At 41.8% G+C, this 26,053-nt stretch overlaps 1 protein-coding gene across 2 annotated transcripts in view; it reads left to right on the top strand.

Moving 5' to 3' along the window:
• The window catches only part of IWS1 (interacts with SUPT6H, CTD assembly factor 1), a 64,797-nt gene that overhangs the window by 19,667 nt on the left and 19,077 nt on the right, over window positions 1–26,053 (top strand). For both annotated transcript variants that reach the window (XM_075861399.1, XM_075861398.1), the window contains exons 8-10: window positions 15,171–15,253; window positions 21,499–21,628; window positions 22,316–22,433. In XM_075861399.1, the coding sequence (XP_075717514.1) occupies window positions 15,171–15,253; window positions 21,499–21,628; window positions 22,316–22,433 (331 nt within the window). The remainder of the gene's footprint in view (window positions 1–15,170; window positions 15,254–21,498; window positions 21,629–22,315; window positions 22,434–26,053) is intronic.

Genomic DNA, 26,053 nt, shown 5'->3' with positions numbered 1-26,053 from the left:
TAGCAAGGTGGATTAAACAGGCCATACTTAGCCTACGTGTGCCAGAACATTAATTCCCCAGAATTCTTTGGAGCTCATTCTACTAGAGCTGTATCTACTTCTTGGGCAGAAAAAGTCAATGCATCTCTAGACAAGATTTGCCGGGTGGCTGCATGGAGTTCACCCCACACCTGTATTAGGCATTATAGGTTACGGTTGCATTCAGCCACTGACCTGGCTTTTGGTAGCATAGTTCTACAAGCTGTAGTCTTACCCTAAAAACTGGGGTTCTATTTTACATCTCCAGGGGTGCTGTCGTAGGTGAAAGGGTAAAAGATAGGTTGATTACCAGTAAGTAATCAATGTCCAGCACCCCAAAAGTGTTCTTCCTAAGTCTGGGTGTATAGAGAGATGTATCCTTTTTTGGCTGAAACATTGGGTTGATCAGGCTTCAACAAAAAGCCCTTGTTTACCTTCCGTTTGTCGGTGGCAGCCTTTTTGGGAAATGCCTGAACAAGATTATTTCTAAGGCTACAGTGGTAGGAGTTTTTTCTTCTGCCTCGAAACCGCCCCCACCATCCGCAGCCTACACTCCATTCTCAGAGGCTTCAGTCCTTTCCCAACTCATCCTCCCATAGGTCGTTGTCTTCTCAGAGACCAGACAAGAGGAGCAGTCGCCCCACCGAGCCCAGACACACTTCTTTTAAGACCAAAATTGCTTGGCAATAACGGCATAAGGCCCAGAAGTCCTCCAAAAAAGCATTTTTAGGCCTTTCATATCAATGAAGAGATTATTCTCCCTTCCTTCTGCCCCTCCCCATCTCATCCCGGTCTTTTCGGCGCTCTGTTCATTTTGTCGTTCCTGAACGGCCACTCGGGTAATTCACAGTGTCCAAGGCCACCATTGTGCTTTGGATCCAGTCTGTGATTTCAGAAGATTATCTGTCCGAAGAGTAAAGTTTAGTGTCTGCCCATTCTACTAGGGCTGTTGGTGCCTCCTGGGTGATAAGGCATCAAGCTTCAGTTGCTCAGGTCTGCAAGGCTACTATCTGGGCCTCTGTGCACACCTTCACCAAATGTTACCAGATTCAATCTTTAGCCGCCTCCTAATGCCGGTCTGGGTTGCAATGTGCTCCTGGCAGCTGTTAATTAGGCAGGTCGCATGGCTGTACTCTTTTTTTAGTTTTCTTCTTCCCACCCGCCGGGACTTCTTTAGTCCCCCAATAATATAAATTAGAAAATAGGAATTTTGTACTTGCCGTAAAATCTTTCTCGTATTCATTGTGCGCCCCAAATCCTACCCTGTTTTTGGTTTGTTCCAGGCCTGCGAGCTGTTATTCTGGCGGTTTATTTTTTTTTATCCCGGGATCAAAGACGTGTGTTTTTTTTTGTTTTGTTTTTTTGTCATCTACTACTGCTTCTGTATTAACTGCTTTAGCCAGTGTCTGTGAAAAGGACAGGTCCTAGGTGGGTTCCTTCCCACATTCCAAAAGCCATAACATTGCCGACATTTATGAGTTGTTGTTTTTAATGGCCCAATATAATGTAAAGGGAGACTGAAAAACTATTATTTTGTGGGGATAAAAAAAAACCCGCAATTACTCCATTGTTTTATGGGTTTTGTTTTTAAGACTTTCACCATGAGGCTAAAACGTCATGTTTACTTTAGTCGGTGCGTCATTACGATTAAAACGATAACAAATTATTTTATATATATATATAGTGTTTTGTTTTTTTGCAGGACGTGCATTATATTTTATTAGTACTATTTTTGTGTACGCGTGACCTTGTTGTGTTTTTTGTTTTTGTTTTTTGGTCTTTTAGCTTTTAAAAAAAACAAAAAACTTTAAAGATGGCAGACCGGGGACGTGACCTAGCTGACTATGTGAGCAGACGTCTCTGTGCTGAGCTCCGTCCATCTGCTATCCTGATTTCCCATTCTGACTCACATTTCTTCACTTTCACTGTTGGAAACTGAAGTTTATTGCTCCTGTACTTACCTGCCTTCATCCGGTGCCTTGGAATGGTGAAGATCGGTCCTTCTACGAGAGGTTCTGGAGAGGTTCGCGCACAAGTCTGTTAAAGATGGCGCTGGCTCTTCCTCTGCTGTGGAGGTGGGCGCCCACGTGGAAGTACCCGCGGCTGCTGAGTCGTCGGACATTACGCTGCAGCAGGTGTCACACATGCTGCTAGAGGCTATCACCGCTTGTCAAACAACTCTTACCGGTAAGATTGAGGAGGTGCGTGTTGATCTCGGTCTCCTCCGGCATGATGTCCAGTCCCTGAGGGAGCGCACTACTCTGATGTGGAGGACAAACTTTTGCCACTGACTGTGAAGGTGGATAGTCTGGCGGTGGCTGCCTCCTGGAAGCTCAAGGCGGATGAACTTGAAAACCGACTTCGCAGGAATAACGTGCGGGTGGTTGGCCTGCCGGAGTGGATGTAGGGTCAGCACCCGGAAAGATTTGCTGAACGCTGGCTGCGTGAATTGTTTGGGGATGATGCCTTCTCTCCGGCATTTGTAGTGGAAAGGGCCCACAGGGTCCCCACTAGGCCTCTACCTCCTGGAACCCCCACGCAGGCTTTTCTCATGAGACTCCTCAATTGTAAAGACCGGGACAAGATTCTGGCTATGGCACGAAGCAAGGGTGAGATTTACTCTGGATAATTCACGTGTGTCCTTTTTTCCTGACTTCTCGGCTGATCTACAAAAGAAAAGGGCCTCATTCACTGCAGTAAAGAAGAGGCTGAGGGAGGCTGATCTCCAATACTCCATGACATTTCCTGCCCGCCTGTGTGTGCAGTGGAGGGGCAAAGCTCACTTTGAATGCCCTGCTGAAGTCTCCTCCTGGCTGGATGGCCTTCCGCAGGCCTCGGCTCGTGGTCCATTCCATGAGCTGTGATTTTCCTGCATTATTTCTGGCTAAGTTTTGTGTTCCCTGGTACGCAGTATCTCCTTTCCTTGCCTGATGTAGGGATCCTTGTTCATCTGCGGGCTTTTCCATTTTCTCTTCTGTGTGGCCTGCTGATCTTCATACCTCTGTCCTGGATTTGTGAGTACTTTCCTGTGATCTTAAGATGGATATTGCCTCAGCGACCCTGTCGCACTTTAGTTAGAAACCTCATGTTAACTGTTCGGGATCCAAACCTATGCATTTTGGGAACCAGTGTAGGTGCGGTGGTAGTGGGTTGTTGGGTGGACGCGGGACTGTTTTTGTATCTTACACTTCATCTTACTCGGACATGTGCTATACTTTTCTATGTGCTATTTGATTGTTTTCTCTGCTTTGATACTGCACTGCATGTACACGGTTATGTATCTTGATTGCCCTGCTACAGGTTTTCGGGGCGGGATGCATAGCTCTTGTCATTCTTCCTATTCGAGATGGGTGGTGGTGCTTGTGCGTAATACCCTTAGTTTTTTTAAATAACGACTCTCCAATCTGATCCTGAGGGGCGCTATGTGTTCATAGACCGCACTGTAGACAATTGTCGTTAAGTCCTGTTATTTGTATACATTCCACTCCTTGCTGATCTGTCTATTCTGAATCAGGCACTGGCCTTTTTCACTGACCCATCCGGATCACCAGGTGTTATGTGCAGGTGATTTTAACATGGTTCCTGATACACTGAAGGATCGGTTTGTTCGGGTGCGGGAGGGGGGGGGGTATCCTGGGGGGGAGGTCGGCGCTGGGGCAGTGGCTGGATGCAGTAGGTTGAGGTTCAGGAGTTGCTATATTCCTGCTACTTGTCCACTCATCTATCTCTCTTCTGTATTGACAATATTTTTTTGTACTCCTCGTACTATGCTTAGCGTTGCTGACGTTCAATATCTGCAGAGGAGAATATCTGACCATTCACCCATGTTGCTCTCTCTAGATATTGGTTTGCCCTCTATGTCTCGTAATTGGTTGATTTCATCCCTTCTGGCTATCCCAGTTTCCTGAGCCTGATTAGAAATCCTGACCAGCTCACAACACTATTTGTTAATAATCCGCCTCCTGCTGATAATCTCTTGATTTGGGATGCCGCTGAGGCTTATTTGAGGGGCTGCTTTAGGTCTTCGATTTTCATTTGTTAAGAGGCAGATGTGGGAGTCGGAGGAATGTGCGGCGGATAAGCGGTCTGAGGCGGAGCGAAGTTATGTTTGAGATCCTACTCCGGCTCATTTTGGTACGTGGAAAAATCTGCAGAGAGCTTATAACCTCCTCTTGCATGTGAAGGTTGAACGCCGCTAGTTTTTCTGTAAGCAACGTTTTTTTGAGTTAGGCAATCAGTCTAGTAAGCTACTTGCATATATGGCCTATACCTCCACTGCTCTGCCCCCCCATATTGTCCATTAAGGATGTTAGTGGAAATGCTGTCACCTCAGTTTCTGATGTGTTTTGGAAGTTTTACTTGCACCTATATACCTCCACTCTTACGGTATCTCCTGCTGCCATTAAGGCCTATTTACAACCCCTTCCATGTCCGTCTCTTGTCTACGCAGGTTGAGGCCCTTGATTCTCCCCTTACTGTGGTCGAGATTACAAAGGCTATCTCCCTCCTTCAGGGAAGGTGCCAGGTCCTGATGGCCTCCCCCCAGATGTTTATGCCCGTTACCAGGAGATATTGGTGCCTCAGCTTCTGGCTACATACAATGCAGGGTTTTTGAGGGGATGTCTCCCTCCTTCAATGTGTGATGCCACCATAGTTGTCATTCTTAAGCCGGACAAGGATTGTGTGGAGTGTGGATCCTATAGGCCGATCTCTCTTATTAAAGAGGCTCTGTCACCACATTATAAGTGCCCTATCTCCTACATAAGGAGATGGGCGCTATAATGTAGGTGACAGTAATGCTTTTTATTTAAAAAAAACGATCTATTTTCACAACGTTAGGAGCGATTTTGGTTTATGCTAATGAGTTTCTTAATGCCCAAGTGGGCGTATTTTTACTTTCGACCAAGTGGGCGTTGTACAGAGGAGTGTATGACTGAACGTCATGTGTATTCAGAATCCTGACACTTCTGAATCTTTTCTGTGAGATTCCAGCAACGGATACGAAATCTCGTGAGATTACGGAGGTAAACGAGATTTCGTTTCCCGTGCTGTAAATCTCACAGAAAAGATTCAGAAGTGTCAGGATTCTGAATACACATGACGTCTAGGCTGGATGATCATGTGTATTCATTATCAGGACACTGGATTAACGTTAATCAAGCAGAATCGCTGTGTATGTGGCTGCAGATCATGTTCTAGTAAGAACGCGATTCTGCTGTCTAAATGAATGAAGAGGAGTGCATGATGCTGATTGGTCAGCGTCATACACTCCCCTGTACAACTCCCACTTGGTCGAAAGTAAAAATACGCCCACTTGGGCATTAAGAAACTCATTAGCATAAACCAAAATCGCTCCTAACGTTGTGAAAATAGATCGTTTTTTTAAATAAAAAGCATTACTGTCACCTACATTACAGCGCCGATCTCCTTATATAGGAGATAAGGCACTTATAATGTGGTGACAGAGCCTCTTTAACACGGATTGCTAGATCTTGGCTTTGCCCTCAGGTTAAAAGGAATGTGTTGCTAGAATTTTTTATTTTATTTTTTCGTTAAAAATTATTATTTAAGTGATTACACATTGTTTTAATTTTTTCACAAGTCAGGAAATACTATAAATTAGATTCTAATTTAGAACATGACCATGTGCTGGTCACTAGAGGGAGCAGTTACCAAAATTGCAGCATGGTCAATGTGGTAAAGCAATATCATTGCTTTAGGCTGCAAATTTGGGGTAGACACACTCGCTTTAGTGTTCTCACACAATCCCCCTCCCTTATTCTGGCTAGTGCCAGGAGAAAGAGGGGGTTGAATCTTCACACCTCCTACACTGTGTGCCGCCATTTTCTGAGAGACTGCACAGTGTAGGAGGATTAGATACAGGGCTAAGCAGACAGAATAAAACTAACATACACGAACATAATACACACATCACATACACAAACATAAATTACCTGCTCCTGCCGCCTCCACTCCTATTCCTTGCGTCTTCGCTTCCTTGAACATATAAGCCGCGGCCGGAAGTTGTCATCTTACTGTCCGGCAGCGGCTTCGGGTCCACGTGAAAATGGCGCCAGATTTCACGCTAACGAGCTTCGCTTTGGTCTGTGTGGGAGCGGCGCATGCGCCGTTCCCACACAAACGGCGTACGCTATAGTGAATGGAACGGCTCTGTTAATCGACACATACAGAGATGAAAAAAATGGCAGACCCCATAGAGAAGTAAAAGTAAGAAAAACTTAAAGTAGAACACAAATAAATAAAATTTATGTTCATATCATCATACTAAAAGCAGTATGATTGAAAAATTGACACCTTCCCTTTAACCCCTTCAGGACGCAGCCAATTTTTTAAAATCTGACACTTTCACTTCACTTTATGTGGTAATAACTTCGGAATGCTTTTACCTATCCAAGCGATTCTGAGATTTTCTCGTGACACATTGGACTTAATGTATCGAGCAAATTTTGCCTGTAACAAAGTATTTAATTGTAAACACAAGTTTAGCGAAAAATTTCAAAAATTAGCATTTTTCTAAATTTATATGTATCCGCTTGTAAGACAGATAGTAATACCACACAAAATTGTTGCTAATTAACATCACCCATATGTCTACTTTAGATTGGCATTGTTTTTTGAACGTTCTTTTGTTTTTCTATGACGTCACAAGGCTTAGAACTTTAGCAGCAATTTCTCACATTTTCAAGAACATTTCAAAAGGCTATTTTTACAGGGACCAGTTCAGTTGTGAAGCGGATTTTAGGGCCTTATATATTAGAAACCCCCGATAAGTTACCCCTCAAAGTATTCAAAACGGTATTTAGAACGTTTCACAGGAATTAAGGCAAAGTAGATGTGAAAATGAAAAATTTCATTTTTTTTTTCATCCATTTTTTTTTTTTTTTTTTTTTTTTGTAACATAAAGTTTTACCAGAGAAATACAACTCAATATCTATTGCCCAGATTCTGCAGTTTTTAGAAATACCCCACATGTGGCCCTAGTGCACTTATTGACTGAAGCACAGGCCTCAGAAGCAAAGGAGCACCTAGAGGATTTTGGGGCCTCCTTTTTATTAGAAAATATTTTAGGCACCATGTCAGGTTTGAAAGGCTCTTGCGGTGCCAAAACAGTGGAAATCCCCCAAAAGTGACCCCATTTTGGAAACTATACCCCTTGAGGAAATTATCTAGGGGTGTAGTAAGCATTTTGACTCCGCAGGTTTTTTTTGCAGAAATTATTGGAAGTAGGCCGTGAAAATGAAAATCTACATTCTTTCAAAGAAAATGTAGGTTTAGCTAATTTTTTCTAATTTCCACAAGGACTAAAGGAGAAAATGCACCACTACATTTGTAAAGCAATTTCTCCCGAGTAAAACAATACCCCGCATGTGGTCATAAACGACTGTTTGGACACACGGCAGGGCTTAGAAGGGAAAGAGCGCCATTTGGCTTTTGGAGCTCAAATTTAGCAGGAATGGTTTGCGGAGACCCTAAGGGACCAAAACAGTGAAAACACCAAAAAGGTGACTCCATTTAGGAAACTACACCCCTTGAAGAATCCATCTAGGGGTGTAGTGAGCATTTTGAACCCACAGGGGTTTCTTAGATTTTATTAGAATTGGGCAGTGAAGATAAAAAAAAATCATTTTTTTCCAATAAGACGTAGCTTTAGCTCAATTTTTCATTTCTCAACAAATAAAGGAATAACAGATACCCACCCTTTGTAAAGCAACTTCTCTGGAGTACGGCAATACCCCATTTGTGGTCATAAACTGCTATTTGGGCACACGGCAAGGATCAGAAGAGAAGGAGCGCCGTTTGGCTTTTGGAGCACAGATTTTGCTGGTTTGGTTTCTTGACACCGTGTCACTTTTGCAAAGCCCCTAAGGTACCAGTACAGTGGAAACTCCCCAAAAGTGACTCAGATTCACGAAACTACACCCCTTGAGGAATTCATCTAGGGGTGTAGTGAGCATTTTGACCCCACAGGTGTTTCATAAATTTTATTAGAATTGGGCAGTGAAAATGTAAAAAAAAACAACTTTTTCTTCAATAAGACGTAGTTTTAGCTGAAAATTTTTCATTTTCTCAACAAATAAATGAAAAAAAGCACCACAACACTTGTAAAGCAACGTCTCCTTTGTACGGAAATATCACATATGTGGTCATAAACTGCTGTTTGGGCACAGAGTAGGGCTCAGAAGGGAAGGAGCGCCATTTTGGCTTTTGGAGTACAGATTTTGCTGGATTGGTTTCTGGTCGCTGTGTCGCATTTGCAAAGTCCCTGTGGGACCCAAACAGTGGATCCCCCCCCCCCCCAGAAGTGACCCCATTTTGGAAAATACGCCCCTCAAGGTATTCACCTAGAGGTGTAGTGAGCATATTAACCCCACAGGTGATTTGCAGAAATTGGTGTGCACTCAATGTTGCAGAGTGAAAATGGGATTTTTTCCATAGATATGCCAATATGTGGTGCCCAGCTTGTGCCACCATAACAAGACAGCTCTCTGATTTTTATGCTGTGTTTCCCGGTTTTAGAAACACCCTACGTGTGGCCCTAAGCTGTTGCCTGGACATTCGACCAGGCTCAGGAGTGAAAGTGTACCATGTAAAATGAAGGCCTAATTTGGCAATTTACAAAGTATGGGATCACAATTGCAGGGCTCTGATGTGAAATAATAAAAGAAACTGCTGAGAAGTGACCCCATTTTGGAAACTGCACCCCTCAAGGCATTTATTAAGGGGTGTAGTGAGCATTTTCACCCCACAGGCCTTTTCCATGAATGATTGCGCTGCGGAAGGTGCAAAGTAAAAATGTAAATTTTTCCGTAGATATGCCATTTTAGTGGGAAATATGTAGTGCCCAGCATATGCCACTGGAGACACACACCCCAAAAATTGTTAAAGGACGAGTGTCGCAAAAAAATTTTTTATATCAATTTGCTTTTAGTGTTTTATTTAAAAAAAAATTATTTATTTGTGTTTGTGTTTTTTACTTTTTTTTTTTTTTTTCACTTTTTCTTGTCCATGGGGGCTGCCATTTTTTTTTCCATCTCTGTATGTGTCGATTAACGACACATACAGACATGGAATACGGCACATACAGTCCCATAGTGAATGCGAACGGGGCCCGTTCCATCCACTATGCTGTACGCCGTCTGTGTGGGAACGGCGCATGCGCCGCTCCCACACAGTCCAAATTGAAGGTCTTCGGCCGAGCGACGTCCGGCGCCATTTTCTTGTGGACCGGAAGCCGCGGCCGGACAGTAAGATTACTACTTCCGGTCGCGGCTTCCGGACTTGTGCACTTGGAGCGGACGGACAGGAGTGAGCGGCGGCGGCAGAAGCAGGTAAGTTAGGTCTGTGTATGTACGAGTTTTACTGTGTGTTTACTACTGTAGTACTGCTGTATGTTAACCTACTACACTGTGTGTTAGCTCAAAAAATGGCGACACACAGTGACCGTTCAATCCCCTCCTTTCTCCTGGCACTAGCCAGGATAAAGGAGGGGGGATTCTGTGAGCTCACTAGAGCGAGTGAGTTTTCTCAAATTTTGCAGCATAAAGCAATGTGGTTGCTTTACCACATGCCAATGCTGCAATTTTGGGAATTGCTCCATCTAGTGACCAGCACTGGGAAATGTTGTAAATTAGAATCTAATTTATAATATTTCCTGACTCGTGAAAAAAATTAGGACAATGTTTAATCACTTATACACTAACTGTTTAACTAAAAAAAAAATTCTAGCGACACATTCCCTTTAAAAGGGTTCTACCGGGTATGGCGATGCCATTTATGTGGAAGTAAACTGCTGTTTGGGCACACTGTAGGGTTCAGAAGGGAGGTAGCGCCATTTAACTTTTGGAGCGTGGATTTTGCTTGGTAGTAGTTTTGTTTGGAGTCTTACTGGTGTTTCCGTTTATAATGTGGGGTACATGTAAGCCGGGCGGAGTATATAAAAGGCATAGTCAGATGGTATAATAATGGGATAAAAAAAAAACAATAAAATAATCCATAGATATTTGTTTCGCTGTGACCCAATCTTTTCTGCACAGGCCGGTGTCGCACTAATAAACGGTCCTTACTTATCCCCCTTTTGGTCCACACTCGGCATCTTTGCAGTTTGAGGAATTTTGCTAGGAAGTGTTGTCCTGGTATAATACGGGTGCCCTCACTTCCAGCAGATATGTTTGGGCCCTCCCCTTCCTGGTTCCCTAATTGTAGGGGCCTTGATAATTCGCCACTTGAAACAGAAGAAATGTCCCCCTCGGGCTGCACAACTGCATATTTTTTTCTTTCCTGACTTATTGGAGCCTTAAAGAGGCTCTGTCACCAGATTTTGCAGCCCCTATCTGCTATTGCAGCAGATAGGCGCTGCAATGTAGATTACAGTAAAGTTTTTATTTTTAAAAAACGAGCATTTTTGGCCAAGTTATGACCATTTTCGTATTTATGCAAATGAGGCTTGCAAAAGTACAACTGGGCGTGTTGAAAAGTAAAAGTACAACTGGGCGTGTATTATGTGCGTACATCGGGGCGTGTTTACTACTATTACTAGCTGGGCGTTGTGTATAGAAGTGTCATCCACTTCTCTTCACAACGCCCAGCTTCTGGCAGTGCAGTACTGTGACGTCACTCACAGGTCCTGCATCGTGTCGGCACCAGAGGCTACACTTGATTCTGCAGCAGCATCAGCATTTGCAGGTAAGTAGCTACATCGACTTACCTGCAAACGCCGATGCTGCTGCAGAATCATCTGTAGCCTCTGGTGCCGACACGATGCAGGACCTGTGAGTGACGTCACAGTGCTGCACTGCCAGAAGCTGGGCGTTGTGAAGAGAAGTGGATGACACTTCTATACACAACGCCCAGCTAGTAAAAGTAGTAAACACGCCCCGATGTACGCACATAATACACGCCCAGTTGTACTTTTACTTTTCAACACGCCCAGTTGTACTTTTGCAAGCCTCATTTGCATAAATACGAAAATGGTCATAACTTGGCCAAAAATGCTCGTTTTTTAAAAATAAAAACGTTACTGTAATCTACATTGCAGCGCCGATCTGCTGCAATAGCAGATAGGGGTTGCAAAATCTGGTGACAGAGCCTCTTTAACTAATTTTATTTTTTCATAGACGTAGTGGTATGAAGGCTGGTTTTTTTGGCGGGACGAGCTGTAGTTTTTATTGGTACAGTTTTGGGGTACATGTGACTTTTTGATCACTTGTTATCCTTTTTTATTTTTGGGAGGCAAGGTAACCAAACGGCAATTCTGGCATATTTTTTACATTCTTTTTATACAGCGTTCACCATGCGTTATAAATTACATGTTACCTTTATTCTGCGGGTCAGTCCGATTCCAGTGATACCTAATTTATAGCACTTTTTTTATGTTTTACAACTTTTTGCACAATAAAATAACTTTTGTAAAGAGAGCCATAACGGTTTTAATTTTTTAGTCGACAGCTGTATGAGGGCTTGTTTTTAGTGAGACGAGTTATAGTTTTTATAGGTACCATTTTTAGGTACATGCGACTTTTTGATCACTTTTTATTTCAATTTTTGGAAGACCGTGACCAAAAAATAGCAATTATGTTTGTATTTTTTATGCGTTTTTTTTACGGCGTTCACTATGCGGAATAAATAACATATTTTTATAGTTCACGTCGTTACGGTCGCAGCGATACCAAATATGTATGGCTTTATTATTTTCTTTCAATAATAAATGACTTGATAAGGGAAAAAGGGTGATTGTGTTTTATTTTATTACTTGAAACTTTTATTTTTTATTTTACTTTGTTTACACTATTTTTTAGTCCCACTAGAGGACTTGAAGCTCCAACTGTTTGTTTGATCTAATACATTGCACTACCTATGTAGTGCAATATATTAGAATTGTCAGTTCACTGACAGCAAGCCGATCAGGCTCCGCATCCGGACGGGGCCTAATCTGCTTCCGTAATGGCGGATAGGAAGCCATTGTTAGGCCTCCTGTTGCCATGGTAGCAGTCGCCAGCCTTGCCATCGCATGGCAGGCTGCCGATTTCATACAAACCACTTTGATGCAGCAATTGCATTGGATCGCTGCATTGAAGGGGTTAATGTCAGGAATCGGAGCTAGCTCCGGTTCCTGCCTTTACAGTGGGATGTCCGCTGTAACATACAGCGGACACCCACTGCTGATGATGCTGGCTCAGCTTCTGAGCCGGAAGCTGAGCTGGTGCCATCTTGTTGATGGTACCGGAAGCCTTTTGGGCCCCGCCGCTGACGGGGCATAGGAGTATTCAGTTACTGGCAGACCGGGAGGTAAGTATTAGGCCTCCGATCGCCTTTGCAGCCACCGGCAACCCAGCGATCACGTTGCTGGGGTGCCGGTGGCTATAAAATCCTCACATGCTGCGATCTCTATTGAACGCAGCATGTGAGGGGTTAATCGGTCGGATCGGAGACTAGCTCCGGTCCTGGCCGATACCTCAGGGTGCCAGCTGTAACATACTGAGTCAGCTCCATCTCTTTCACGTACAGTTACGTGGAATTGCGGGAAAACACCAGCTCCCATCACGTAACTGTACGTGAAATTGCGGGAAGGGGTTAAACAAAGTTATTCTTGAAATAATACACGATGATCACACAGGCTTTATGCCTACCAAGTCTACTTCTATAAGTTTTCGGAGGGTTCATATACATAACTCAGTGGTGCATGATTTGGTTGGGGATAGAGTCATGGTTACTCTTGATGCGGCAAAGGCCTTTGACTCCTTGGAATGGGAGTTCCTTTGGGCATGCATGGGAAAATTTGGTTTTGGGGATGTGTTCTGTAAGTGGGTGCGACTTCTTTATGCTTCACCTTCCGCTAATGTACTTACTAATGGGGGTTTGTCGGGCACTTTTTCTTTTAGGTCTACTCCACAGGGCTGTCTCCGGCACTATTTGCACTAGCTATTGAGATGTTGGCCATTAATCTTAGATCTTCTGGGGAGGTCCTTGGGCTCACCTGCGGGGGGGACTGCCTCGAAGCTTGCACTGTGTGCTTATTTTGTGCGGTTGAATATCACCCCTCTTATTGGCTGGGTTTGCGATGAAACTGCGGCGTGGCGCAGGCTCCCTTTGTCACTTGCTGGGCGGGTTCACTTGGTTAAGATGCTGATTTTGCCTAAACTTTTATATACTTCTCAGCCCACCTGGACTCCCATTCCAAGGTCCTATTTTGCCACACTTAGCATATAAACAGCCTTTCTTTGGACGAGATACAGAGTAAAACTTACTTTGGAAATGTTGAAGCGTCTTAAAGATCTGGGAGGGTTTGGCTCTTCCTAATTTTTTTTTTTTTGTACTATGTGGCCTCTCAGTTGAGATATCTGGGTCCCTGGGTGTCGGTGGGGATCTCTGCTGGTAATGATTGTTTTCTGGGGGGGGGGAGTGTCTGATCTGCTGGTATACCTTGAGGGGGAACCTTGGTGCCAGGGTTTCTACTCGCGCCACTGCATCGAGTGGCAAAACAGGTGTGGACCGCGCTTAAGAAATTGTTTAATATTAATGGACCGCTTGTGTAAACGGCTTACTTCCGTATGAAAAAGTTTTATACCACCATCGCAAATGTCCTACCAAATTTGATAAGATATGGGCTTCCTGGTGTGCTATCCCTGACACTATTGATTAGGAGACAGAGTGGGTGTAACATGCCTATTGTACTTCTATTGTGACTTTCTCATGTATATTTACTGTGCTAATATGTCTGAATTGTAAGATGTATACTGAATTAACTGTTTCCTGTTTGGCAGTTTTGCCTATGTATTTGTAAATAAATATTCGAAATAAACCGAATTAAAAAAAAAAAAAATGGCAGACCAGGGCACTATGACAAATATGGGTCCCCCGCGATCACGTAGTGAGGGGGGCGACGAGATGATCCCCTCTTTCTAACGACTTAGAAGCCGCAGTTGCTATTGACCGTGGCAACCAGTTGGTTAAGCGGCCTGTTTTGGAGTTCTCTCCAATCACTGTCGTTGCAGTGAACAGTTGTCGGCTGTAATTTACAGATTAATATGGAGCAGTGTATTTCCCTCTTGGCAGCTGTGATGTACAGTAAAGGCAAATGTTGCCAAGGACTTAAAACCCAATTAGGATTAGTTCAGATACCTCTTGTAAGAGAAATTCAACCAAACGTATATAATCTTTATCTAAATCTCTTAAAAGCTATGTGCAGCTTTTGTAATTGTGGGGGGGGGGGGGTTTTGGGCGGGGGGGTTTGTTTTTGTTAAATAAAAATGTCTATTAGTGTGTTTGGTGTAACTTTCTAAATACTCTTTTAATAAAAAAATATTTTTACTTTTTTGAGATCCAGCTGCTTTGTATCCTGTATACAGAGCAGCTGTATCTAGCGCTGAAACTTATATCCATCTGGTCAGCGGCACTAACTTGTTCAGTGACAGCGGATCCTGCGTGTCTCTGACATGCAGGATCGAGCTTTTAGGGTATGTTCACACGATTAAGAAAATACGTCTGAAAATACGGAGCTGTTTTCAATGGAAAACCGCTCCTGATTTTCAGACGTTTTTTGAGCAACTTGCGTTTTTCGCGCCATTTTTTGTAGTCAATGAAAAACTGCTCCGATTCCGTCCAAGAAGTGTCCTGCACTTCTTTGACGCGGCCGTAATTTTACGCACCGTCTTTTGACAGCGACGCGTAAAATGGCCGCTCGTCTGCACAGAACATCGTAAGACCCATTGCAAGCAATGGCCAGATGTTTGCCGACGTATTGGAGCCGTCTTTTCAGGCGTAATTCGAGGCGTAAAATGCCTCCATTACGCCTGAAAAGAGGTCGTGTGCACATACCCTTATTGACATCTAAGTTCGGACCCGCTGTCACTGAACCATTCAGTGCCGCTGACCTGACGGATTCAGGTCTTAACGCACGATACAACTGCTCTGTATACAGGATACAAAGCAGCTGTATCTCAAAAAGTTAAAATCATTTTTAATTAAAAGTTTTTAGAAACTTGCACCAATCACACTGATAAACCTTTTTTATTTAAAAATAATAATAATTCAAAGGAGTACATAGCCTTTATGGTTTATTTGAATCACAGGAAAGCTGATGGTATGTATATGAATTATTTTCTTGAATAAAATATTTCACTACTTCTTTGTAGGAGGATCGAACTCTTAACTCCAGCAAGAAGCCAGCACTGAAAAAGTTAACCCTGCTCCCCACTGTAGTGATGCATCTAAAAAAGTAAGCGCTATAGGCATCAGACATCAATCAGCCTGTATAATGCGTCGGATCTGCGGTAAATGTATTAAAGAGGCTCTGTCACCACATTATAAGTGGCCTATATTGTACATGTGATCGGTGCTGTGATGTAGATTACAGCAGTGTTTTTTTTATTTAGAAAAACTATCATTTTTGATGGAGTTATGACCTATTTTAGCTTTATACTAATGAGTTTCATAATGAACAACTGGGCGTGTTTTACTTTTTGGCCAAGTGGGCGTTGTACAGAGAAGTGCATGACGCTGACCAATCAGCGTCATACACTTCTCCCCATTCATTTACACAGCAGATAGCGATATAGCTATATCATTATGTGCAGCCACATACACACACTATAACATTACTGCAGTGTCCTGACAGTGAATATACATTACCTCCAGCCAGGACGTGATGTGTATTCACAATCCTGACACTTCTGTAGCGTCTGATATTTACAGCAAGGCAAGTGTAATCCCGTTTGAAATTACAGGTTACATCGTAATGTCGCGAGATTACGCTTGCTGTGCTGTAGTGTCGGGATTGTATTAGCGAGGTGTCAGGATTCTGAATACACATCACGTCCTTGCTGGAGGTAATGTATATTCATTGTCAGGACACTGCAGTAACGTTATAGTGTGTTTATGTGGCTGCACATAGCGATATAGCTATATCGCTATGTGCTGTGTAAATGAATGGGGAGAAGTGTATGACGCTGATTGGTCAGCGTCATACACTCCTCTGTACAACGCCCACTTGGCCAAAAAGTAAAACACGCCCAGTTTTAAGAAACTAATTCGCATAAAGCTAAAATAGGTCATAACTCTGTCAAAAATGATCGTTTTTCTAAATAAAAAACACTGCTGTTATCTACATTACAGTGCCGATCACATCATGTACAATATAGGCCACTTATAATGTGGTGACAGATTCTCTTTATGGGCAGGGTCACGCACACTTTTTTTTTTTTCTTCAGTTTTTGGCTCCGTTTTTCGAGCCAATGCCAGAAGTGGATGTAAAAGGAAGGAAAGGTATAAAGAAAAGACTGAGGCCTAAAAGTTAATTTCTGCTTGATATTGACCCGACCACTACATAAAGTGCTTTTGCTAACATTCTTCAAGTGACTTGGTGTTTAAGGAGACTTACCAGAAGCAATATAAAAAAGGCCCTTCAAGGCACATGAGAAAATTCACACAAGTACTAAAATCACTTGAAAAATGTATTTACCTAATGTCATCGCTGCCATAAATGTCATTTATCAGCTGTTGTCCCTGCCATTTATTGATAATTAGATGACTAGTGATCCACCTCTAAATCTGCACAGCAAAGCTGAAAAGCAAGGTCCCAAGTAGGGATGCACGATGCATCGAAATGTTGAACCATTTAGATGCTGTGTGGAGGCGAACTGTTCAATACCGTCAATTTATATATTTCGATACGAAGCTGTGTGGCCGCGCAGCTTAGTATTGAAATAAATGAAGAGAACATGGCGCACGCGCACTCTACAACGCCCGCAATGTTCTCTTCAGTGACCGCCACTCTCGTCATTAGCGCCAGCCGCGTCACATTAGGAGGGAGGAACGCTCCTCTCGACTGCCACCAATGATTATGTGAGAAGGGGGAGGAAGGGGAATGTTGCGAGCGGTACAGGCAGCTGGTTCCTTATGACGTGCTTGTGTCGCTCGCGCTGCTGTGTAATGACGGACCGGCCCCAGACAGGTATTACTTAGAGCAATGCAAAAGCTTAAAAAAAGGCACTAGTATTTTTTTTTTTGCAGCCAACCGTGAGGAACATTGGGGTTAACATAACCCACATTAACCCCAATTTTGCTATTATGTGAGGGAATTGATGAAGTAATTTATTTATATTAATGTGAGGCACATGGTGTTATGAATTTTGTACCTGTGTGTGCCTCACATTAATTGTAATTAACTTCACAAATGAACCCAGTTTTGTCCATTATGACTGTGAGCAAGGACTTACTCTTATTATAAGGCCTTATTCACACAGACATGTCCGTTTTGCACGCGCAAAAAAACGCTGCATTTTGCGCGCGCAAAAGGTCTGTGTGGCATCAGCATATGGTGCATGGCCTAATTGCCTGTCAGTATATCAAAGCATTATTGCCTGTCAGTGTAAAACTAAGTATACCAAAGCATTATATATGCGATCAGCAGATCGCATGGTGAAGTCCCCTGGTGGGACTAAAAAAAAAAAATGTAAAGCAGTTAAATAAAGTTTGTAAAAAAAAAATAAAAATTTACAGTCAAAATCAAATAAAACTCCTTTTTTTTGCCCAAAAAGTGGTTTTATTTAGTAAGTGTTAAAACAAATCACACATATATGGTATCCCCGCGATCGTAACGACTTGAACAATAAAATTAACACATTAATTAAACCGCCGGATGAACGGCGTCCAAAAAAACCGCAAAAATCAACGGCAAAATTCTCTTCTCTCCCATTCCCCCCATAAAAAATAAAATAAAAGCTAATCTATAAATCCTGTGTACCCCAAAATAGTACTAATGAAAACTACACCTTGGCCCGCAAAAATCAAGCCCACATACGGCCACATTGACGGAAACTTAAAGTTACGGCTCTTGGAATGCGGCGATGCAAAAACAAGTAATTTTTTTCTAAAAGGCTTTTTATTGTGTAAACGTAGGAAAACATATAAAACCTTTACATATTTGGTATCCCCGTAATCGTGCCGACCCATAGAATAAAGTTAACATGTTATTTACGCTGCAAAGTAAACGGCGTAAATTTATAACGTGAAAATCAATGCTGGAATAGCTGCTTATTTTCAATTCTCTCCTAAAATAAAGTTAATAAAAGTTAATCGATATATTATAAGCATCTAAAAATTATGCAAATGCAAAAAACAAGCCCTTATACGGCTATGTCAACGGAATAAAAAAAAAGTTATGACTCTTGGAATGCGACCGTGAAAAAACAAAAAATAATCCTTAGTCATTAACGTGCAAAATGGCCTGGTCATTAACCCCTTAGTGACCAGCCCATTTTAGGCAATAATGACCAAGCTTTTTTATTCGTTTTTCTATAGTCGCATTCAAAGAGCTATAACTTTGTGTTGTAGCAGGAGCCCAGCTGTCATTAGACAGCAGAGCCCCGGCTCCAGCCTGCACGGGAGACCCGTGCAGGACTTAGACTAGGCCAACGAGAAAAGGCGACAGCCTAGTCTAAGGCCCCTTAGTGACCAACGTGAAAAGGCATACTGGTGGTCACTAAGGGGTTAAGACACTCTGGTTTTATGTTTACAAACAGAAAAGCACGTGTTGCTTTTCGGTTTTTATTCATTTCTTTTACTACTGTAGCGTGCATCATGTGCGGCACCCGGAAGTACTTCCGTGTGCCGTGCGCGATTTGCACGCACCCATTGACTTCAATGAGTGCGTGCTGCACGAAACACGGCCAAATATAAGACGTGAGTTTTAGGCAGCGCACATACGCTGCGTGAAATTCACTAACAGTCTGAACGGCCCCATTCGTTAACAGAGGTCCGTGCGTCATGCGTGAAAATCACGCACGTGGCACGGACGTATAACACGTTTGTGTGAATAAGACCTAATGGGCAACTTTGGGATAATCTGTGAGGGAAATTATGGAGTTATTTACTATTAGGCCTTATTCACATGGCTGTGTTTGGTCTGTAATATACGTACCATATGTCGCTCAAATTTCCTAGACCAAACGCAGTTCAGGAAGCCGGCTCCTAGCGTCCGTTATCTAAAATTGATAACACCACGTGCCTCACATCAGAAAACGGAAGGGCATTTTTGTGGGATTTTTATTGTTGACAAAGTATCATTTTGGGATCGAGTATCGCAATACTATTAAGTATCGCTATTGAAGTCCAAATTCTGGTATCGTGACAACCCTAGTCCCAAGACCGGAAGTGACAACTTGTGTGCTTTAGAGGCCAGTGTAAATTAAACACAAAATAATTTCAGAATTTTTTTTATTATGAATAGTCCTAAAGAAAACTTAAACAAAAATACACTAACCCCACAAAAGTATACATTAGATTTTCTTCAAAGTGTAGCTAAACGTTTGACAAACTTCTGACTTGTCATAGAGACATGTCAGAAGATTGGATTGGTGGGGGTCCGAGCACGGAGACCACCACCAATCGCTACAACGAAGCAGCTGAAGCGCTCGTGTGAACGCACAGCCGCTTCGTATCTGTTCGGCTTTTTCCGGAAATAAATGTATCGTGTACGGACTCAATAGGAAGTCTATGAGCCTGTACTCCGATACACTGTCTTTCTGGAAAAAGCTGAGCACTTCAGCTGCTTCATTCTACCGATTGGTAGGGGTCTTGATGCTTGGACCCCCACCAACCCAAACTTCTGACATGTCTCTATGACATGTCAGAAGTTTAGCTACGCTTTAACCCCTTCCCGCCGCAGCCCTTTTTCAGATTTTAATTTTCGTTTTTCCTCCCCACCTTCCAAAAGCCATAACGTCTTTATTTTTCCGTTGATATAGTCCTATGAGGGCTTGATTTTTGCGGGACGAGTTTTAGTTTTTCGTAGCACCATTTATTTTGCCAAATAATGTACTAGGAAACGTGAAAAAAAATTATTTGTGGGGTAGAAAATGAAGAAAAACAGCGATTCCTCCATGGTTTTTTGCGCGCCGTTTTTACGAAATTCACTGTGCAAGTAAAACAACATGTTAACTTTATTCTGTGTGTCAATACGATTACAGCAATTATATATAAGTTTTTTCTATATTTTACTACTTTTACAAGTAAAAACCGAAGTGTAAAAAAGAAAATTTATTTTGTGTCGCCAAATTCCGAGAGCAGCAAAAAATTTTTTATTTTTCCCTCGATTTAAGTGGTATGAGGGCTTATTTTTTGCGGGATAAGCTGTCGTTTTTAATAATACCATTTTGGGGTACATGCAACGGTTTGATTACTTTTTTATTTCATTTTTTGTGGGAGATTAGGGGACCAAAAAATAGAGATTCTGGCGTTTTACAATTAATTTTTTACAGTGTTCAACGTGCGGGTTAAATAATGATATATTGTAATAGTTCAGACTTTTACGGATGCGGCGATACGAATTATTTTTATTTTTTTTTCTATGCTCTAGGGGGAAAATGGGAAAAGGATTTTTTTTGTTTTTGTTTTTTTTTAAACTTTTTTAATTTTTTTATGTTTTTTTGACACAAACTTTATTTAACTAATTTTTACTTTCTTTTTTTAATGTATTGCAGTATATCGTGATTCTAACAGGCATCTATTAAGCCCTAATAGGTGCACAAAGATGGCGGACCTGGGGACCTTCGTTAGGCCCCCAGGCAGACATAACAACCACCACCACCCCCCCCCCCCCCCCCACTTGAATGCGTTGCGGGGGGCGCGATGAGCTGTTAGAGGGGGTCGTGCTGATTTTGTTTCACTTTTAGTTTTTCTGAGTGCATAAACACATTACACATCTTCTTTTCTGCATGGAGTCTAGATAATGTCTATATTAGTAGCTGATGTAAACAGGTTTGTCTATTTTTCTAATTTTTCAGACATACTTTCTTTTATTCAGTAGTTTTATATTTAAATAGTTTATCGGAGAAGACATTGGTAACATACAGTAATCAGTGGGGGGCCGTCCACTGGTACCCTGCCAATCCTTAGAACAAAGCGGCAGTGGTGCTCTGTGACTGTATCTACTCCATTTTCTTCAGAGGCAGCATGGTTGGCTTATAGTCAATGGTTTGCCATGCGGCCTCCAGAAAGATGACTGTTAGCATTATTGAATAGTTTAAGAAAACATGCAAGAGGATATGTCAGTTGCAGTATAAATATATGTTCTTGTTTGTCTACTAGTACACTTAGGCCTAGTTCACACAGAGTTTTAAAGCGGAAACTGTCTTGGAATCCGCGCCACAAAACGTCCGAAACCGCCTCCCATTAATCTCAATGGGAGGCAGAGGTATCTTTTTCTTGCTGTGGTTCCGCCTCTGACCTCTCATTGAAATCAATGGGAGGCAGAGAGCGCTTTTTTTCGCTGTTTTCTGCCCCCTGCACTCAATTGCCGTGGGCGAAAAACGCAGTGAATATCGCAGCAAGAAATTGCAGGCAGGTCAAAATTTTTGCTGGCTGCAAAGTAAACCGGTCCTAACAGTAGTAAAATAAAATTTTCAAATATTTTCCTTAACTGCAAAAGTATTAAATCTGCTAATGTGTATCTCTCTACAACAGGCAAGATTTGAAAGAGACCTTTATTGACAGTGGAGTGATGTCTGCCATAAAAGAGTGGCTCTCTCCCCTTCCTGACCGTAGCTTGCCTGCACTAAAGATTAGAGAGGAACTGCTTAAGATACTTCAAGAGGTAAGAATTCTTCAGCACACTGAACATTTCCTGGCAGGATACTTCTCCTGCTCTATATTAAAGGCTATGTACACCTTTTGAAATCTTTTTTTTGTGTTTTTTTGTTTTTTTAAAAAATAAAAATGCGTATCAATGTTATTTTTACTTTTTCAGATACAGCTGCCTTGTATCCTCTTTATAGAGCAGCTGTATCGTGCACTAAAACCAGTATCAGTCAGGGAAGCGAGACTGACTGGTTCAGGGTCAGCGGGTCCTGCGTTATCGATCACATCTAAGTTATGAACTTTGAGACCAAGGATCGAGCGGTTACCGATCACATCTAAGTTATGAACTTTGAGACCAAGGATCGAGCGGTTACCGATCACATCTAAGTTCATAACTTAGATGTAATCGATAACAACGCGGGACCCGCTGACACTGAACACAGTAAGTCCCACGACCTGACCGATACAAGTTTCAGCGCAAGTTACAGCTGCTCTATATACAGGATATGAAGCAGCTGTATCTCAAAGTAAAAATAATTTTTAATAAAAAGTATTTAGAAAGTTGCATTAAACATTTTTTTTGTTTTTTTTTTTTGTTTGTTTTTTTAAAGTCAATTTCAAAGGTGTACATAGCCTTTAAGTATATTCATTAAATTTTTATTTTGCCGATCTGTCATTTTGGTTTATTTTCTTCCCTCTCCAGCTGCCCAGTGTGAGTCAGGAGACGCTAAAACATAGTGGCATTGGCAGAGCTGTAATGTACCTATACAAACACCCTAAAGAGTCCAGGCCAAACAAGGATGTCGCTGGCAAACTAATAAGTACGTATATTAGTGTGTGTGTATATGTATGTATGTGTGTGTGGATATATATATATATATATATATATATATATATATATATATATATCCAATATATACCCACACATATAAAATATGTTTTTTGTTTTTTTTCTCTTTCTGTTTTCAAACAACCATTTGCATTGATGGTCTGTCTAATGAATCTTCTTCACAGATTTATTCCCACTTTATATCCCCTCTCGTTCTGTGGTACCTAGTAAAAAAAATATACACTTATTGTAGACGTATATTACTATTTTACTTGTTTATGCTCTTGGGTTGCTTTTGTAAAATGTTTTTGTTTTTCTGGGGGGGTCATGTACTGCTGTACACAGATTCTTACCTGCCTGAAAAAAAACTTATTTAACCCCTTAATGACCGGCCTTAATGAACAAGCCATTTTTTACGTTTTTCCATCGTCTCATTCCAAGAGCTATAACCTTTTTTATTTTTGCGTCGACATAGCGGTATAAGGACTTGTTTTTTGCGGGACAAGTTGTATTTTTTAATAGCACCATTTTGGGGGACATATTATTTATTGATTAACTTTTATTTGGGGGGAAATAGAAAAAAACCTGAAATTTCGCCACCCTTTTTCGCGTCTTTAATCTACGCCGTTTACCGTGTGATATAAATAATACAATAACTTTATTCAGCGGGTTGTTACGATTGCAACGATACCAAATTTGTATAGTTTTTGTATGTTTTACTACTTTTACACAGTAAAAACGCTTTTTTTTCAAAATTATTTGTTTTTGTGTCTCCATATTGGAAGAGCCGTAACGTTTTTATTTTTTCGCCGATGCGGTTGTATGAGGGCTTTTTTTTTGCATGAAGACTTGTAGTTTTTATTGGTACCATTTTCGAGTAGATGCGACTTTTTGATCACTTTTTATCACATTCTTTTAAAGTCAGGATTCACAGAAAACAGCAATTTTTCCATAGTTTTTTATTTAATTTTTTACGGCGTTCACTGTGCGGGTTAAATAATGTAATAGATTTATAGTCGGTCGTTACGGACGCGGCGATACCAAATCTGTGTAACTTTTTAACTTTATTTTGTTTTTTTAATAGTAAAGCATTTTGTAAGGGGAAAAGCTGGGTTTTTCATTTTTTTTTTTTTCAAATTTTTTTTTTTTTTTAATTAACTTTTAGTAATTTTTTTTTAAACTTTTTTACTAGTCCCACTAGGGGACTATAATATGCGATTCTGCGATCACATTTATAATACACTGCAATGCTTTTGTATTGCAGTGTATTACTGCCTGTCCGTTTAAAACAGACAGGCATCTGCTAGGTCATGCCTCCGGCATGACCTAGCAGGCATTCGCTCCAGGCAGACCTGGGGGCCTTTATTAGGCCCCCGGCTGCCATTGGAGACACAGACGCTCGGCGATTGTGTCGGTGGGAGAGAGAGGGAGCTCCCTCCCTCTCTCCAAAACCACTCTGATGCGGTGCACGCTATTGTGCACCGCATCGGAGGGGTTAAACGGGTGAGATCGATACTTATATCGATCTCACCCGGCAGAGCAGGGACGCTCCCAGCCCTCAGCTGCCTCTGGTAGCTGAGAGCAGGGAGATTTGACAGCTCCCTGCTCTGTTTACTTATTCCGATGCCGCGACGTAAAAAGACTATGGGCCGGTCACTAACGGGTTAAACTCCTAAAAACTCTGGGCATAAGTAAGTGGTTTCAAAATGTTTAAAATTCCTACTATAAGCTTTTAAATTCACTGATGTCACTTGCTACTTTCTCTTGTCATCACAGTGCGTGACCTCTCGTGAGGCTTCGAAGATTGTCAGCAGTGACTTATTGATTTACGTCAATGAAATTCTTTTATTGGGGGGTGTGGGGAAAATGTTTTGCTGTTGTGCAAAAAAACGCCATTCACTCACTCTGGGCCAGCTGTATTTTAAAGGATTTGTCAACTAGACAATCCCTTTTTAACCCGTTAGTGACCGGCCCATCGTGTTTCTACGTCGGTCACTAACGGGCCTTATTCCGATGCCATAGACTTTTTACGTCGCGGCATCGGAATAAGTTTACAGAGCAGGGAGCTGTTAAATCTCCCTGCTCTCAGCTGCTAGAGGCAGCTGAGGGCTGGGAGCGTCCCTCCTCTCAGCTGCCAGAGGCAGCTGAGGGCTGGGAGCGTCCCTGCTCTGCCGTGTGAGATCGATATTAGTATCGATCTCACACGTTTAATCCCTCCGATGCGGTGCTCAATAGCGAGCACCGCATCTGAGTGGTTTTGGAGAGAGGGAGGGAGCTCCCTCTCTCCCCCACCGACACGATCGCTGAGTGTCTGTGTCTGCGATGGCAGCCGAGGGCTTAATAAAGGTCCCCAGGTCTGTCTGTAGTGTATGCCTGCTAGGTCATGCCTCTGGCATGACCTAGCAGATGCCTGTCCGTTTTAAACGGACAGGCATAATACACTGCAATACAAAAGTATTGCAGTGTATTATAAATGCGATCGCAGAATCGCATATTATAGTCCCCTAATGGGACTAGTAAAAAAGTTAAAAAAAAGTTTAATAAAGTTAATTTTAAAAAAAATGTGAAAAACCCAGCTTTTCCCCTTACACAATGCTTTACTATTAAAAAAACAAAATAAAGTTAAAAAGTTACACATATTTGGTATCGCCGCGTCCGTAACGACCCAGACTATAAATCTATTACATTATTTAACCCGCACGGTGAACGCCGTAAAAAAATTAATAAAAAGACTATGGAAAAATTGCTGTTTTCTGTGAATACTGACTTTAAAAAAATGTGATAAAAAGTGATCAAAAAGTCGCATCTACTCCAAAATGGTACCAATAAAAACTACAAGTCTTCCTGCAAAAAAAAAGCCCTCATACAACTGCATCGGCGAAAAAATAAAAACGTTACGGCTCTTCAAATATGGAGACACAAAAACTAATAATTTAGAAAAAAAAAGCGTTTTTACTGTGTAAAAGTAGTAAAACATACAAAAACTATACAAATTTGGTATCGTTGCAATCGTAACAACCCGCTGAATAAAGTTATTGTGTTATTTATACAACACGGTAAACGGCGTAGATTTAAGACACGACAAAGAGTGGCGAAATTTCAGATTTTTTTCTATTCCCCCCCCCCCAAAAAAAGTTAATAAAAGTTAATCCATAAATAATATGCACCTAAAAATTGTGCTATTAAAAAATACAACTTTCCCGCAAAAAACAAGACCTTATACAGCTATGTCGACGCAAAAATGAAAGAGTTATAGCTCTTGGAATGCGACGATTGAAAAACGTAAAAAATAGCTTGGTCATTAAGGTCCAAAATAGGCTGGTCATTAAGGGGTTAAAGGGGTTTTCCGGAATCAAACAATCATATGTAGTTAAACTAAACAAATGACGGAACTGTACCACATGTTTGTGTTTCCTCATCCGATTTTGAGCATGCATGGTTGACAGACACTCCAACACGCATGCTCTGTTAAATGATATGGCTGCGGCTTCAACTTTCACTAAAGCAGCCGTGTATTTGCCTCTACGAGCGGAATCCCTAATCCCCGGCCACAGCATTGCCGAAGCTGTGGCCGGGGATTCCGCTCCAGGAGAAGTCCCTAACTTCACTGTC

The sequence above is a fragment of the Rhinoderma darwinii genome, chromosome 4, assembly GCF_050947455.1.
Source record: "Rhinoderma darwinii isolate aRhiDar2 chromosome 4, aRhiDar2.hap1, whole genome shotgun sequence".
NCBI classification, from domain to species: domain Eukaryota; kingdom Metazoa; phylum Chordata; class Amphibia; order Anura; family Rhinodermatidae; genus Rhinoderma; species Rhinoderma darwinii.
The sequence above is the reverse complement of the archived record's forward strand: the minus strand, read 5'-3'. Positions and strand labels throughout refer to the sequence as shown.